Source organism: Gobius niger (assembly GCF_951799975.1).
Source record: "Gobius niger genome assembly, chromosome: 13".
Taxonomy (NCBI): Eukaryota; Metazoa; Chordata; class Actinopteri; order Gobiiformes; family Gobiidae; genus Gobius; species Gobius niger.
The window spans coordinates 10,892,373-10,908,544 of record NC_136864.1 but is presented as its reverse complement, the minus strand read 5'-3'; the positions used below and the strand labels follow the sequence as shown (position 1 = coordinate 10,908,544).

General features: G+C 39.2%; 2 protein-coding genes across 2 annotated transcripts; both read left to right on the top strand.

Annotated features, from left to right (window-relative positions):
• Window positions 1–2,949: 2,949 nt before the first annotated feature.
• On the top strand, window positions 2,950–5,332 carry LOC306972368 (retinal homeobox protein Rx2-like; the record flags this gene model as incomplete). Its single annotated transcript, XM_079568958.1, has 3 exons — window positions 2,950–3,244; window positions 4,548–4,801; window positions 4,895–5,332. The coding sequence occupies 3 exons, from the start codon at window positions 2,950–2,952 to the stop codon at window positions 5,330–5,332; spliced, it is 987 nt and encodes a 328-aa protein (XP_079425084.1).
• A 7,166-nt stretch (window positions 5,333–12,498) lies between these two features.
• calr3b (calreticulin 3b) lies at window positions 12,499–15,862 on the top strand. The gene is made up of 9 exons (XM_079569821.1): window positions 12,499–12,681; window positions 12,938–13,039; window positions 13,294–13,497; window positions 13,580–13,674; window positions 13,813–14,022; window positions 14,462–14,575; window positions 14,659–14,802; window positions 14,882–14,974; window positions 15,114–15,862. Exons 1-9 carry the CDS (start codon window positions 12,594–12,596, stop codon window positions 15,315–15,317), a joined length of 1,254 nt encoding a protein of 417 aa, XP_079425947.1. The 5' UTR covers window positions 12,499–12,593; the 3' UTR covers window positions 15,318–15,862.
• Window positions 15,863–16,172: the final 310 nt, after the last annotated feature.

Below are 16,172 nucleotides of genomic sequence, written 5' to 3'. Positions count from 1 at the left end.
CATAATAGGAAATCGAGATAGATCAATGACAAACTAATGATACAAAAGACAAGTGTAAGAGTGCAATTTTGTGTAAAAACCTTTTCATACCAGATCTAAGTAACAATTATATGGAGTTTTATTTAGAACTTGATCACTGTGGGCGGACAAGTGTATTTAAATAGAAAATTAAGTGTATTTATTGTGTATTTAAAACATTTCAAGTCTTGATCTAAAATGCCAACTTTTGTGTTAACAAATTGACAGCTGCACTTACTGGACATCAGTCGGACATGAGGACGTCTGGTCCATGGACGTGGAAATGTTGCTGCGCCTGTGACAAACTTATTCTTCCGTGGACTCGAATTATGCCCTTACACCTTCTATGTGAATGTTGAAGCACTGTGATGCAAAACCATCAATGCAAAAGTGAAAATTAATCTTTTTTTTTTTTGCAAAATTAATCAAAGTCTACTTAAGTCAACTTATCACAACACAGAATATTCAAACGTAGCACATTATTGTTCGATTTAATGAATGAACTTGTTCACGTTTTAGACTGATGAATAGTAGCATGGTCATCACTACATTCATCTACATACAGTTGGTGTCCAATAATTTGACGCAAAGTGGATCTGAAGTGGACATATATTACCCTTCTTTTGCCATTAATTGAGTGTCATCTGCTGCCACCCATCCCCCAGTCCCTCTCTAAGCTGACACAGCGCCTTTAAAACATTAGCTGCTTTCTTACTAATAGGATCTCCCAAGCTTAAATCGTCATCTGATAAAACTAAGGAGCTTGATCGCCATGTTGCACCCTCTTAACCAATTTGTTCTCAATTACGATAATGTGGAAACTAGCGAAGACGGGCAGCTTTAATCTAATGTGATAAAATGATTATCAATGTCCATAGGCATAGGCCAGCATTAGAAGTATTTCATGGGTTTGATATGAGTTGGTGATCGTGACTAATACGCTATTACAACAGTGCTGTGACTTAGGCTGTGTTTTTTTGCCTGCAAAAAACAATGACAGGTGTGATAAAGCTGCAGCACATTTGTAGCAAATGCATTTTTTTCAAAATGTACTCTCAGAATATATTGTAAAATGTGGTGAATAATAATATATTTATATTTTTTTATTAATATGTTTATGTGTAGCCAATGTTTAAAAAATCCTGCAATATGGAATAAAGTATTAAATTAGAGGTATATGTGTCCATTGTTTATTTACTAGAAAGACTAAGTATGAATTATCAAATAGAAATAAAAGCATGAGAAGTGGGTCACGGCACTTTAGATCAGTGTGCAGATCAAGTGCAGAACTCAGTTATTGGTCACCATAAGTCAATTAACTTATATCCTGTAAAACTTATTCCATTACTTTAAATATTAAAACTGAGCTTTCCCTTCACCTTCTTTGAACCCATGCGTCAAAAGGCCACTTAAGTCACACTTCTGCTCACTTAAAACACAGCTATGGTCCAGTGTCCAGATGGTTTTCAGCTTGTTGCTTTTGACTCATCTGCTTAGACTTAGAGGAGTTCTAGGAATCCCTGAAGGACTGAGCAGCTCACGTACAGAACCGGCACCTGTGCACCTGTTTCATGAAATCAATATTAACGATTACATATTTTACAGTTAGTATTTCTTGAGCACAAAAAGTACAAAAAAAAGGACATTATCATTCAAGAAGTGGCCAATGCCTGCTTTGCTAAACACATATTGAGAGGGGAGTTGTGACGTCAGAGGAAATATTTAAAAATAGGATTGATCTCGACATGCACCTCCAGCTTCCTCGGCATGTGTGTGCAGACAAAAACTGGAATAGGTTCATAATTGCAACAACAATTATTACAATTATTTCTCAAACAGCACAGTAACAAAAACATTAAGGTCAGTCCAACAAAAAGTTGGATTTGTTTGTGTGTTTCCTTATCTCAGTTCCTGATAACATAAATTTAACATAAACTTGAAATAAATCAATAAATCATTTGTAAAAAAAAAAAAAAAAGAAAGAAAGAAAGGAAATATGAATACAGGCCTTTCCAGTGTGTAGCTATCCAAGTTAAAAATGCATCACATGTGCCCTCTCTCTTCTACATTGTCTGTAATGAAGGGATTAGTGAAAACTCTCAGTACACGCCATTATCTTTCAGACAATAGCATTTTGAAAGAAAGTTTTGTCAAGGCATCATTAGCAATGGCCTCCCTCTGTGGTCTGAAAGCAGGACACATTTGGAGCAATTACTTGACCAGAAAACAACTGTCATTCATTCTTAAAGGGGAAGGACTCCCAATTAATAAAGCTCTTAAAGCCATGGTTTTACTACTGTTGCGCTGCAGGCTTTAATGTCCGCAGTGGTTAGGAGCAGCTCTGTCAGGAAAGACACAGCGCATTATACATGCTTGTTGCACAGGACTTCAACAGTGGCTTCACTTCTTTGCAGGGGATTGTAAGGACTTAGCAGTGAGCAACAAGTAGCAGCAGTAGATACTCTCAAGTGTCATTTGTGTGCTTATGGCCCATGGAGACAGGATGTGCACAGTGAACACTCTCAGAGGGACTGGATTGATGGTAAGTCTTTTTTAAAATCATACTGCTTTATCTCTATATTTAATGTAATAGGAGAAATTGTGTCTTTACTGCTATTGTTAGATATTTATTTATTTATTTATGTATGTATTTTTTTTTAACCCGGATAGTCCCAGATAACTTATGCTCAAGTGAAAACAATTATCATTACTATTATCACACCTGCAGCCTTTCTACATAAAACTCTGATTAAATGTGTGTTCTTTTCCACTCTTTTGTTTTTCAGACAGACAAATAATTTTCTGTAGATGTTCTCGAGTTAAGAAAGGATATGTCCCATTCCTTCACATTTAAAGAAGCATAGTTGAAACAGAAGAAACATCTCCGTGTTTTGCTTGCAAAGTAGCTCGAGCTTTTCCCAAACATCTCGAATGCATTTGTCAATGGATAGCCTGGGAATTGTGGATGATGGATGCTTGGACAGCTATGATATGGCTAAAGGTGCCGGCTCAAGTAGTGGAGGCAGAGTTCACAGCATTGATGTCATTTTGGGATTCACAAAGGATCAGGACTCTTTACTTCACACAGTAGGAGAAGACGGCATTCAAAAAGCAAGTCTCGGAAATCAACAGCATGAGCAGAACAACGTGGACAAACGGGGAGTACAAGACCCCTACAGACACCTCCCAGAGCTGGGCAATGGTGCTCAGCACCCAACATACAGTGGTGAGTGTCTCCGTGCTCAGGCACCAAAATACCAACCAGGTCCTCACTCTACACATTACTTTCTTTAACATAATTACTGTAAGTCTAGGATTATTTATCCATGAGTCTCAAAAAGGCAACAGTAACAGTTAGTCTGTTTTGCCTCGTAAGCTTTGTTGAGTCACACAAATTTGCTCTATAGAGAGATCACAGCCTGGACCTGGACTGATACTTGGCTCGCTGAAGCCATGTGAAGTCTGTCAGATTGGAAGAGGCAGGGACTATGAGCATTAACTGGTAGCATCTGTTACTATGGGATTATTCCAAGGGAAGAATTCAGTGAAAGACATAATGTGGAGTGGACCTGCCCTAACCCCTGGTGTTCACAAGTATAAAGTAGTCATTAAGCTGTTTTTATCTGGGGAAGAGGCGAGGATTTCACTTTTGATAAGACCGTGATCAGATGCTCCCAGTCACTCTACATAATGAGCAGTCACGCAAGTAAGGTTCGGCTGTGACTCGATGATCATTCAAGGCTGAATGTAGACGTTATTAAAGTACAAGAGTGCCTCACTCTATATTAAAGTTAGAAATAAATACATTTGGATTTTCTTAACTCAACATTGCAATCTTTACACTTTATATGCCCTGCCAATTACATGCGCTCACCAAACTCTTCATAATCTTTTTCATTAAAATATAACCACATTTTTAGAATAACATGTGGTTTTACAAATCTGCAAAACACTAAAGGGTATGTGTACATCAATATGAGTATAATCCTTGGACTTATTTTCTGTATCCATTTTATGGAATTAGTCTTTTTTTTGTTAGCATTTTTAATGTTTTTAATACTTTACATACTTTTAATTTGGCCTTAATAACTACCCAGTGTATGCCCAGTAGCCCAGTGATACTCACACCACGGTATGGGAAGTATGGCTCTTAATCATTAATCATTTGGAATCATAATCAAGGCTGATTCACAAATTGTTTTGTTATTAACCCTAATTTTCCAGTAAAACTCGGCGTTAATGATGGCAATAAGAAGAAATGATGCACATTATTTGTGTGTTTGTACCACACAGCAGGAATATCTCAGGTTCAATTCCTTGACAAGGGTAGGGGTCAATCTGTTTACTCCTTGTATCTGCGTGACCACTTGCTCCTTCTTCCTCTAAAACACATACAATAGGGTCACTTTTCTATGACCTCCCAGCAAAAGAGACACAAATCTCAGCAGGGAGTTCTCTAACTGTACAGTAAATATTGAAACAATTGTATTCAGTATTGCTTTGAAATAAATAGTACTTTCTTGTTTTAGACTCTTCCATCTTCCATGGAGACAACAGTGAATCAGAGATGACCAGTCTGCACAAGGAGACAGATACAGAAGACTCCCCGGACCCATGTAAGGAAGAACCACACTCAAAAAAGAAGCACAGAAGAAACCGCACCACCTTCACCACTTATCAGCTCCACGAACTGGAACGAGCCTTCGAGAAGTCCCACTACCCTGACGTCTACAGTCGTGAAGAGCTGGCCATGAAGGTCAATCTGCCAGAGGTCCGAGTCCAGGTATGCTACAGTTTTTTAATGATGCTATTGTCAATTTTGAGCTAACAGTTGGCAAAGTGATTATCAAGAGTCTAATTTCATCAATCTGTTCAGGTGTGGTTCCAAAACCGAAGAGCCAAATGGAGGCGTCAAGAAAAGATGGACACCAGCACAATGAAACTCCATGACTCTCCCATGCTCTCATTCAACCGACCACCGATGCCTCCCACTGTGGGGCCTGTCGTCAACCCGATGCCGCTGGACCCATGGCTCACCTCTCCCATCTCCAGTGCCACACCCATGCACAGTATACCAGGTTTCATCGGGTCACCTCAAAGCCTGCAACCGGCCTATCCCAATCACGGCTTTCTAAACTCTGCTCCTGGCATGGTTCAAAGCATGCAGCCGATGGGCCCACCTCCGTATCAGTGCACCCCCAACTTCAATGACAAATACCCAATGGAGGATGATCGAAGCTCTAGTATCGCAGCACTCAGAATGAAGGCCAAAGAGCACATTCAGTCCATGGACAAAACCTGGCAACATATGTGACACACTGAAGACATGCAGCTGAATGCCGGTCAAGAATTACAGATGGTGTCATCCAGTGAGACTGGTGTGCAATTACTCTCTGTTGGACACAACACTGCCACAACAAAGATTTTGCAAAAAAAATCTATTTTGTGTTTATGCTGGATACTTCATTTTTATAGAAAAAGAAATACAGACAATACACAAATAGGAATTAACACTAAAATTGACATCACACCACACGTTCCTAAAATCTAATTCACATCGTCACTTAGCACAACAGCATTTTGCAACAAGGCACAAGATGTTGCTTCTCTACATGGTGTATATTAAACTTTTTTCTTTTTTACTTTTCAAGCATGGCAGAAAACCTTTACAACATTGTGTTTGAAACACATTTAACATCTTGGAGGGCACTGGGATCTGTAGGGTGAGCCATCGGAAGTCACACTGCGTAGTCTGCCTCAGAGTCTAATTTGAGCAGACAAGCAGACCTCTTAACACCTAATTAATGCTTTTAAAGCGATTAACCCTGGATCCTCAGTCACAAACAGAATGCCCTCAAAAACCCGAGTATCCCACAAAGAACTGACAAATTCACATTTTTCAAGAGTTGTTTTTTAAAGTGATGTCTTAATTTCAATTCTTTAAAAAAGATGCAACCGTGCACAGCTAAACAAGTGTTAACCCAAGACGATGAATTCAAGAGAGAAAGGTAATTAGTGCTGGCAGCCTCTCTTGCATCAATCATATTTTTGTTGTGCCACAAAGCAGTGTTTGCAAAAAAGCATACAGTATTTGTATGTGTCTGTAGCGCTCAGAGAAGCATTTAAAGTACAACACAAATGTATTTGTATTCAGTGAATTACAACCAGAAGCTAGTTTGTGAGGGTGTTATCAGATTTTAAATCATCATCAGCCAGACTCTTTCCAATGAGTCGAGAAGTTCTTCAAAACCGATGGAGTTTGTATTACTTCTTATAAAGATTTTTAAAGACCTTTAGAACTCCCCTTTTTTGTAAATTTGTCATTGTCCCTGTTAAAAACGGTGGTAAAAAAAAGCCAAAGAACTAAAAATGTATAACAAATATTAACATTTGATTGATAAAATGTATTTTGTATCTCCATTTGCATTAATACGACAAGTCATTTGATGTATTTTACATAGTATGAAGGAATGTATTTTTCATTTTCTGTAATAAAGCAATACTGCTGTACTATTTTAAAACAATTGCTGCTGCTGATCTCGTTTTCCTTTCAAGGGACAAACATGACTTAGTGCTGTTAATGAGCGCTGCTTTACAAAAGGCTGTGTAAGCTGTGACAGGACAAACTGGCCTGATGGAGCCGCATGTGTTTTTGGGCCAATGGAAAGATGCCAGGCCGTTAGGCAGATGAGGCTCCACTCAATCAGGTCTGAGGCCCCACCAGCTCCTGCCCCGGAGGGACACAGCTATAAGCCCCCAGCAGACTCTCAGGCTTATTTTACGTGGAAGCAGGGTTTGTTTGAGATTACGACTGAATAATGTTCTCGACTTTGCCTGTTGCACAGTTGTGTATCAAATTAAATAATTAGGAAAAAAACGTATATTAGCAAGCTGCAAAAAATGACTCAATTCCAACTTAGATACACACATATGATGAAATTACACAAAGAAGATTGTTTTGATTGTCTAGTTAATTAACTTGTTTACATATATTTGTTCTTTATCAGTCACCATCATTCTCAACGTGGAGACAATAGATAACATCATTTGCTACACATGAATTCAGAATGAGTAGTGAATTACACACATTACGTTCTTTTGCTTGGTCAAGCGTGACCCTGGTTGGGGCCCAGGCTCTAGTTAACAGGCTGACGATTGGGATGTGGTCCTCGGTGGAAATAATAAGGTAAAGGAGCGGAAATAATTGGATTTGATAAAGAACACTTTTCAATGGGACACCATTTTGCCCCTGACATAATTGGGGGTCAGAGCAAACTGGTTCACTTGTCTTTTCAATAGAGCGTAGTTTGTTTTGAAACTTTGAAACAGTTTTGATGGCGATAAGAATTAAAACAAAAGAAAAATATTTATGCTCAAAGAAGAGACTTTAATAAGTGTCTGAAACTTGCTATGTTCAATTTGGTTGTTCTGTAAATCTATCCTACGAGCCGAACGTAGAGTGAGAGTGAGGAATGAGGGGTTGCATTATTTATTATTCCATGTAACTACAGTATTACCTCTTTTGACAATGTTTTCTCTCAAGAACACTGTCATGGGCGCGGGTCACGCTCCTCATGGACATCTTCAATAAGCACGACATCCAAAGTTTAAGCACTGCAGTCTTCCAAATGTGAACGGAAGCATCACCTGGAACAAAACTCACACTATTATTAAATACCACTGTTGAAACTGTCGCTGATTTGATAAAGCTGTTAGCAAAACTCCATGTAAGCCATTCTTAAAGTGAATTGGCCTGTTCCTTTTTCTTAATCCAGGCTTTTCCTTGTGTTCGGGGGATCTATCAGCAGGGGATGTCTTATTGCCTTTGTGACAATAATGCCGTTTTGCACAGATAAATAATCTCCTAATACAGTAAACCTCGGAGATTCCATTCACTTATCTCAAACAGATTTAAGAAAAAGCGAGACATATGTATTACTTCAAGTGGCAGGGAATGCTGAATAAAGTCAGTAACTTTATACACTAATGGTAGGAGGGTCAACCAAAGCAGAAATGAGATTAAGGGTTTTTCTGTAAAAGAGATTTTATTGATCCTGAGCTCGGTCTCGCAGATCTCCTTATCAACATGTCACGAAAGCTTTGGTTAAATGGGCCACAGTAGGACAGAAACCTGGAGTACAACACCTACAAGTCAGTACAGTATGAAGATATACAGTAAGAGATACTGTTGTACTGTACCTGTTGATATGTATGCAATTCAGACTCTTTGCTGCTTTATCAGATCTGTTCTCCACTGAAACCATCAACAAGAACAGACGCAGCCTGCATTTTATTATTACTCAGTTACGTATCATTTTATTCATACTTTCACAAATGACGGTAAACCTGGGTAAACTAAGAGGAAACCTGCTTCTCCTTCATAGCATCTAACTTGGCTTTCACTGCATGAGGTTCTGCCTGCTTCTCTTTGCGCTGAGCTTTGGCTGTGTTTAGTTCGCTCTGCTGAAAGCACAGTCACAATAGTAAAACAGCAGGGACTTACAGACTTGGACAGGTAAGTCTCAGGATCCTCACTGTCATGGCTGTTCCTTGCTCTCCTATCAGCACCACGGCCTAAAGAAACAAAACAAAAAAACACAGATAGTGCATTCATTTGTGCTACTTAAAAAGTACTTTCAAGTTATTCCTAAAGTAGTTTTAAGTTATTCCTAAAGTCAACAAAAAGACTCATGGTGAGGCGTCTTTCCAATATTACGGCCCTCGCCTCTGGAACGACCTGAGGAGGAGCTCAGGGCTGCAGGGAACGTTCATGTTTTTAAGAGCAGGCTCAAGACCCACCTTTTTAGCTTAGCTTTTAACTGACTAATCCATTTATTTAATCCAAATATATAAAATATATATATGGGCGGTTTTGCCAGGTGTATTGTTTTAAATATTGCAATCTGTAAAGCACATTGTGACACCTTTTGGTATGAAAAGCGCTTTATAAATAAGGTTTGATTGATTGATTGATTGAAAAACTGTGACCTTTTGATGTTTTGCAATGGTTTTCAGCACATTGGAAAAAAATGTGCAAAGAGCTCAAAGTGCGATATGTAAAACACGTAAAAAGACACAATATAAAAAATTAGAACAAACAGAACAAACAATGCCACATTAAAAGCACACTGTAAAAAACACTGTACAATAAAAGTCCATACAGATAAATAAATAGAAGTGCCTTGTTCAAAGTGCCTTGTTTAAAGTGATCACAGCTTGAGAAAAAAAAAAAAAAAGGAGGTTCTTCTGTTATGCACATGAGGCACAATAATGGAGGCATAATCTGGCACATTGGTTAAGTGTACTGTCTTACATGAGTAGTCCATTGACACTGTTATAGCTTTGGCGTTCATGCTCATGGCCTTCATTAGAAAGTGGATGACAGTAGTTTTACTGGCACTACTTTGGCCCATCAGACCATGTTGTGACAGTTCCTAAAGCTGTAAATAATAGTAATGCTTTAAATACTACTAATAGCGTTTAACTGTAAAATGTACTATCTACATACCACGCTGATTAGAAGAAACTGTCACAGATTGAATTCAAAAGCTAATACCGCCTTAAGGGGCCCCAAGAGCTAAAGACGGACGGCGACCTGTACCAGCTTGAGGTTTCGTGGGGGGTGGTTGACAAGACCAGCAAGCTTAACTTGTGTACATCAGCTTGCAGCTCAACATAAGTGCCCCCATCCAGTTGGATACGAGGAAACAACTAATAATGAGACTGAGACAGAGAGGACGTCCTCATCCATCTATAACGCAATTATAGCCACGTGTTTGTGTGCATTTGCAGATAAGAGACAGACCACAGTGACTCATCACAAAGTTGCACTCTGTCTCATCGGACCTGACTTTTTGACTGGCACCAAGGGCTCGCAATACTGACTAAAAGTTCCTCACCCCAAAATCATAATGGACTTACCAAACAGCAGTTTTGTAAGTTGTTCTGTTAAGGTTTACAAAGCCCCAGGAGCCAGACTCGGCAAGGCCTGATCACAAAAAGGAGAGAATTATCTTAACATGTGAACTTAAAGACCCCTATTCTGTATATACTGTGCACTAGCTTTAACTAATGCCTTTGTAAATCCTGCACAGCCCATTGTAGTCCATCTGGTCAGAGCAGTTAAACATCACCAAATCCTGTCTTTACCATTGCTCGTTTTTTTTCACTCTCCACCATTGTTGGTATACATTGTTGCTACAATGTAGTAAGTATTTGTTACCTGTGAAAATCTAAGAACAAAGTAGAGAAGAGTAGTAGATGATCAAAATGTCAATTATTAACTGAGAATTGGGGGTGGGATTAAATAGTCGATCTTCTTCCCACTCCATTTTAGGCAGAATTGTTCATTGTGTTACATGTGACTGTTGTCTGCCTTATATTCTAGTGCTGCTGCCTGAAATAAATGAATATAGGAAAAAAAAGAATGACATGAAGTGGAGTGATAATTGCTTGCTAACTTTCAAAGTTTAAAAAGACATTTGGCGCCACCTTGTGTTAAAAACGGCGACCTCAAAGAACCACAATAACCAAAGCTGGATGTGAGACGTCTTCCTCCTGCTCACATGCAGTTTTGTTGCTCAATGACATGACCACACAACCTCACTGGGGCCCTCAATACACGTTGAATATGAAAGCTGGCCTTTGTGTTATAAAATTAGTTCTTACATTCTTGGATGTATGGCATGGATTTCTCTATATTTCAGTATATATTTCTGGTCCATATTACTAAGAAACACAGGGCAGCTCGCTCTGATACTTTTGTGGACTGGTCCTAACTATGGAGGCTTGATATGAAGGGGAGTGGAGGCTTATGGATACGGCCTTGTTCAACCAGGAAGAAGAACAAGGAAGAATTGGATTTCATTTTTGTATTGAACTTTTTTTCTCATTGTAGTTTATGGTTTTAATTGTTTTTGCTTAGGCTATATAGCTATATAGCTTTTAAGAATGTAATGTTTTTAATAATTTAAGTTTTTTTTTGTTGATTGTTCATTTGGATTTTATTTTTGATTCCTATTATCGATCTTGTGTAGCACTTTGATAACGCTTCTTTATAAAATGTGCAGCATTTAACTACATTAAAGTGATGGAGTGAGGAGACAGAAGGTGAAATGTGAAAGTAAACGCCTCCCCTCTTGGACCAGAAAGCCCTTCTTAGTTTTTGCAAAATGAGGAGAGCAGGAACAGAATTTTAGAGTGAACGATCAGCTCCTCCTCCTCCCTCCTGATTGGACCTGACAGGCTGGTTCCCAGGAAAAGCTCCTCTCATTGGTCAACGTGGGAGGATGATAGACTCTGATTAGCTGCAGTAATCTGGGAAGGTGGGACTTTACAAAACAGGTGGTCGATTTTGCACATTTTATAAAATTTGTAAAACATTTAAACTTCCAGACTATCACTTTAAAGGCCCTATACCTGTTTTTATTTTTTTTATTTTTTTTATTGTAGACAATGAAAGGGGAAGCCACTAAATTAAAATAGTGGGGGTCAAAACTCATTTGTAACTTTCCTAATATATTTGTAGCATCCAAATTCTTTCCTGGGACAAGTTTCTAGGCACATTTCACAATATTTGCAGTGTCACTTTTTAGGATCACCGTCACAAAAATACAAGGAAAATAACCTGAAAGTTCATAAAATGTAAACAAATGTTTTGTCACTTGATATACGCTGTTTTCCTCGCAAACGTTTGTTTTTATGATATTCTAAAGCAGTGTTTCCCAACCAGGGGTACTCGAGGACCTAGCAGGGGGTACTTGAAACAATTTTAGATTGAAAAAAGAGGGACATTGAACATAATTTTTTATAAGAAAAGCTATATTTTTCAGTAAAATATGTTTTAGAATTTTAGGTTTATTTTGACCGCAACATTGTCCTTTTTCTTACAAATACCACTTTAAATGTATTACTTTCTAAATAAACTGCAACACCCCTGAGGTAGGGGGCACACGGAAGACCATTGAAAGGCCCAAGGGGTACACAAGACAATAAAGGTTATATGTCATTCCATTTCTAGAAGTAAAATCAGGTAAAGCTCCTACTGTAAAGTTTGTCTCATGAAAGTATGGTCAGTACTGCCAAACATTTGAGCTGCCAACATCAGTGGCCATTCACACAACCAAATATTACATTATGGTTCTATGACAGGGACTCACTAAGTATTCAGTCTTGGAAAAAAAGCATTAGTCGGAGTCATATTACGCCGATTTCCCCATGGTTTAGAAAATGACACTCCGCAAGCCCCACAGGTTGTAAAGCAGCGGGGCGTGTTAGGCCAAGCAAAAGGGGATGCAAATGTCCCAACAGAGGAGGCAGACATGATTTCAACACAACGCTGGTGAGGCAAACGAGGAAAGACTGATCCGAGACCAGCCAAAAGGGCGAGCGTGTGTCTCGTGGTGCACTGCCATTGGCGCAGACTTGGCACCACGCGGCCCAATGGGAAGGAGACATCTGTTCACCGGAGCCACTCTGAAATATACCGTCCTCTTCCGTGTGCTCATTCACAACTCGGAAAGGGCATCGTGAAAGGCTGCGTTTTTGAGGGGTGAAGGCTGCATTTCGGGGTGAAAATGCAGATTTTTACTGTGGTCGCGGCGGTGGTGGCAGTATGCAGTGTGCACGCAAAGGTGTACTTTCGGGAGGAGTTTTTAGACGGAGGTGAGTGAGGTTTATGCGCGTAATGGCTTTTATCAAACGTGCAGCGACTTCATCATGTGTCCTGATGCTTTACTGTAAACGACCATTTTGCTTTTTTTTTTTTTTTACCTATAGATTTTGACAATGTATTCCTCCTGAAAACATCGATGTGATTGTTTTTCTGTGTTTACTATTGATCTATGCATTAGCTTGTCAAGGTCCAATCGGCTAGCAGGCCCGAGTGTAAACCAAAATGTTTCTTTTTTTCCCCCCCTAGATGAATGGAGAAGTCGATGGGTGGACTCCAAACACAAGTCTGACTATGGGGAGCTGAAACTCACCGCTGGAGCTTTTTATGGAGATGCAGAGAAAGATAAAGGTGAATTCTCACATGGACATCTATCATTTGATAAAGGAAAACTAGTAATCCCCGTCTTAAAACTGAAAGTGAAACAAATTTGCAGCTAAAAGTGAAACAAAATGAAAGCTGCTTATTCTTTTAAGTCATGTGACCTTTTGTGAAATCCAGTTCTAGCCATATGCCAAGAAGCTGTAATTTATTGTTTATTTTTTTACGCTCTGTTTTTGAAATTATAAAACGACTTCTCTGACTGTTTGCACTTTTCATTCCAGGTCTGCAGACAAGTCAGGATGCCCGTTTCTATGCAACATCTGCCCGTTTTGAGCCTTTTAGCAACGAAGGCAAATCCGTGGTGTTTCAGTTTACAGTAAAGCATGAGCAGAAGATCGACTGCGGTGGTGGCTACATAAAAGTCTTCCCTGCTGACTTGGACCAGGCCGATATGCATGGAGAGTCTTCTTACTACCTGATGTTTGGTAAGATATATACTAAACGTAACCGCACTGAAGGGTAACCACGCGGTTTGAATTGGATTTGCATTTCATTTTTCATTTTCAGGTCCTGACATCTGCGGCTACAGCACCAAGAAAGTCCATGTGATCTTTAACTACAAGGGCAAGAATCACCTGATCAAGAAGGAAATTAAATGCAAGGTACTTTCTGCTCCGCCCACCCCACACCAAAAAAATAATAATTTTGAAAGTACAATGGGACCAAAACATCATAATAATAATAATAATAATTATAATAATAATTATAATTATAATAATAACTTTTTTTTTCCCCCTCAGGATGATGAGCTGTCTCACCTGTACACGCTGATCTTGAACCCAGATCAGACTTATGAAGTGAAAATTGACAATGAGAAGGTAGAATCTGGCACGCTGGAGGAAGACTGGGACTTCCTGCCTCCCAAGAAAATTAAGGATCCAGAGGCCAAGAAGCCCGAGGACTGGGATGACCGCGCCCAGATCGATGACCCCGAGGACGTCAAGCCTGAGGTAAAAATCGAAATGATGATCATAAAGTGTACATTAAGTATTATTAGTATACTTTAGATTCTATTCATAACCAGGTAACCAGTTCCTCCACCTCTCAAACTGGGATGGGGACAAAATCTTTTCATTTGTGTTGTGCAATGAATGATTTTGGTTTGAGCTTTTGCAACTGTTTATACAGGTAAATTGCGAAAGGGGTGAACAACAAGGGAAAGGCTTTCATTTGTAGTTAGGAGTCAAAATCACGCTGGGATAATGCCCCACAGTGCACATCAATAAGAATAGTAATAATAAAACAGTAATGCACAACTATAGGCTACTTTCAAATGACGCCAATTTCAAGACTGAAAACATTCAATATATTTTGTCTGATTTACTTGCTCAGCCAAAAGGGAACAAGCCTGACATCACTTAACATTGCTGTGATTGTTGTTTTGAATAGGATTGGGACAAGGCTGAGAACATCCCTGACCCTGATGCGAAGAAACCTGACGACTGGGATGAGGATATGGATGGAGAGTGGGAACCACCCATGATTCCCAACCCAGAGTACAAGGTGAGCCGTCTTTTCTTACCCTTCTTTTAATATGCATAGATATGAGCTTTACGTTGCTATAATAATCACTTTGTGTATTACAGGGCGAATGGAAACCCAAACAAAAAGACAACCCCGACTACAAAGGAGCCTGGGTGCATCCAGAGATCGACAACCCGGAGTACAGCCCCGACGCCAACATTTACAAGTTTGACAACTTCGGTATCCTTGGACTTGACTTGTGGCAGGTAAACAGGCAACACAAAATGTCCATGTGTTGTTCTTCTTATGGCCAAATTGGAAACTCACAGTTGCGTTTCCCTTCAGGTGAAATCTGGCACCATCTTCGACAACTTCGTGATCACTGACGATGCGAAAGAAGCCGAGGAAATTGGAAATGAGACGTGGGGTGTTACAAAGGTAATGCAGTTGAACCAGTCCAGGGATTTGGGACCAATGAGCCAAATCTTCCACAAATACTAGATTTGTACAAAAATATTCAAGCTTTTTGTTTTTTTACCAGTGTTTTAATTGTTTTATTGTCGTCAACTTTCAACAGGAGCCAGAGAAGAAAATGAAGCAGGAACAAGATGACATTAAACGCAAAGAGGAGGAGGAGAGAAACAAGGCACAGGAGACGGAAGATGCCGATGAGGAGGAAGAGGAGGAAGAGGAAGAAGAGGAGGAAGAGGATACAAAAGACGAGGCTGAGGAGGAACTTTCAGAATCGGATGAAGCCGCAAAACAAAAAGATGAGCTCTGAGTCTAATGTGAAAGAAATGTTTTGTCATTCCCTTCTAGAGAACCTCTGTCCTCTATTCCCAGGCATTTTGTGGCTGCTGTGCATCCTTTCTCTGGGAATGGGGCACAAAACTACTTTGGGGGGGTGAAAATAATATAAGGACGTGGATGTCATTGTTGTGAGTTGATTTCTTGAAGTTGTCCCTGTCCCTGTTCTGAGAAGAAATGTCAATCAGTTAAATCTTGAATGATTTAAGCCACTAACAATCTCAAGTCTCCAATGTTTGCTGTTTTTCACACTGGTTCACCTGACAAGGTAGTTTAACTATTTTGAATAATAAATGTTCAGTGCATTGACCCTGCTTTATCAAATGCAGTTATTGTTATGGAAGATCACACTTCGATAAGTTCTTTTGGTTCTGGCACTGACCTCTTCCATACTGAAACGAAAAAAGATTTTTTCTCGAGTGCTAAAAGAGATTGTATGTCTAGAATAAAGCTGCTTGAATGTTTTTCAAACTCATTGTTATGGAAATTGTTGGTTTGCCCCTAATGTGACTTTTGACAACACAAGTCACGTTTTTTTTATTGGACAGAATGTCAATACCAAAGTTTTTATTAAAAGATTATAACCATACCTGTTGCTCACTCTTTAGTACAAATGCTTACAAGGAATTGGACTGTTTTGAGAAAAGTTTTAAGTTGTAATTACTATTTCTACATCACAGTATACCCAAACGAGTCTTCTGATAAAGATGCTTCTATTAGCTTAATAAAACTCCCCTCTGTGGAGAAAGTAGAACCAAATACTTTTTGAAGTAAGAGTAATGGAACTTCGAGATACTTCAACTCTATTTCTAATCTGATTCTACAATGA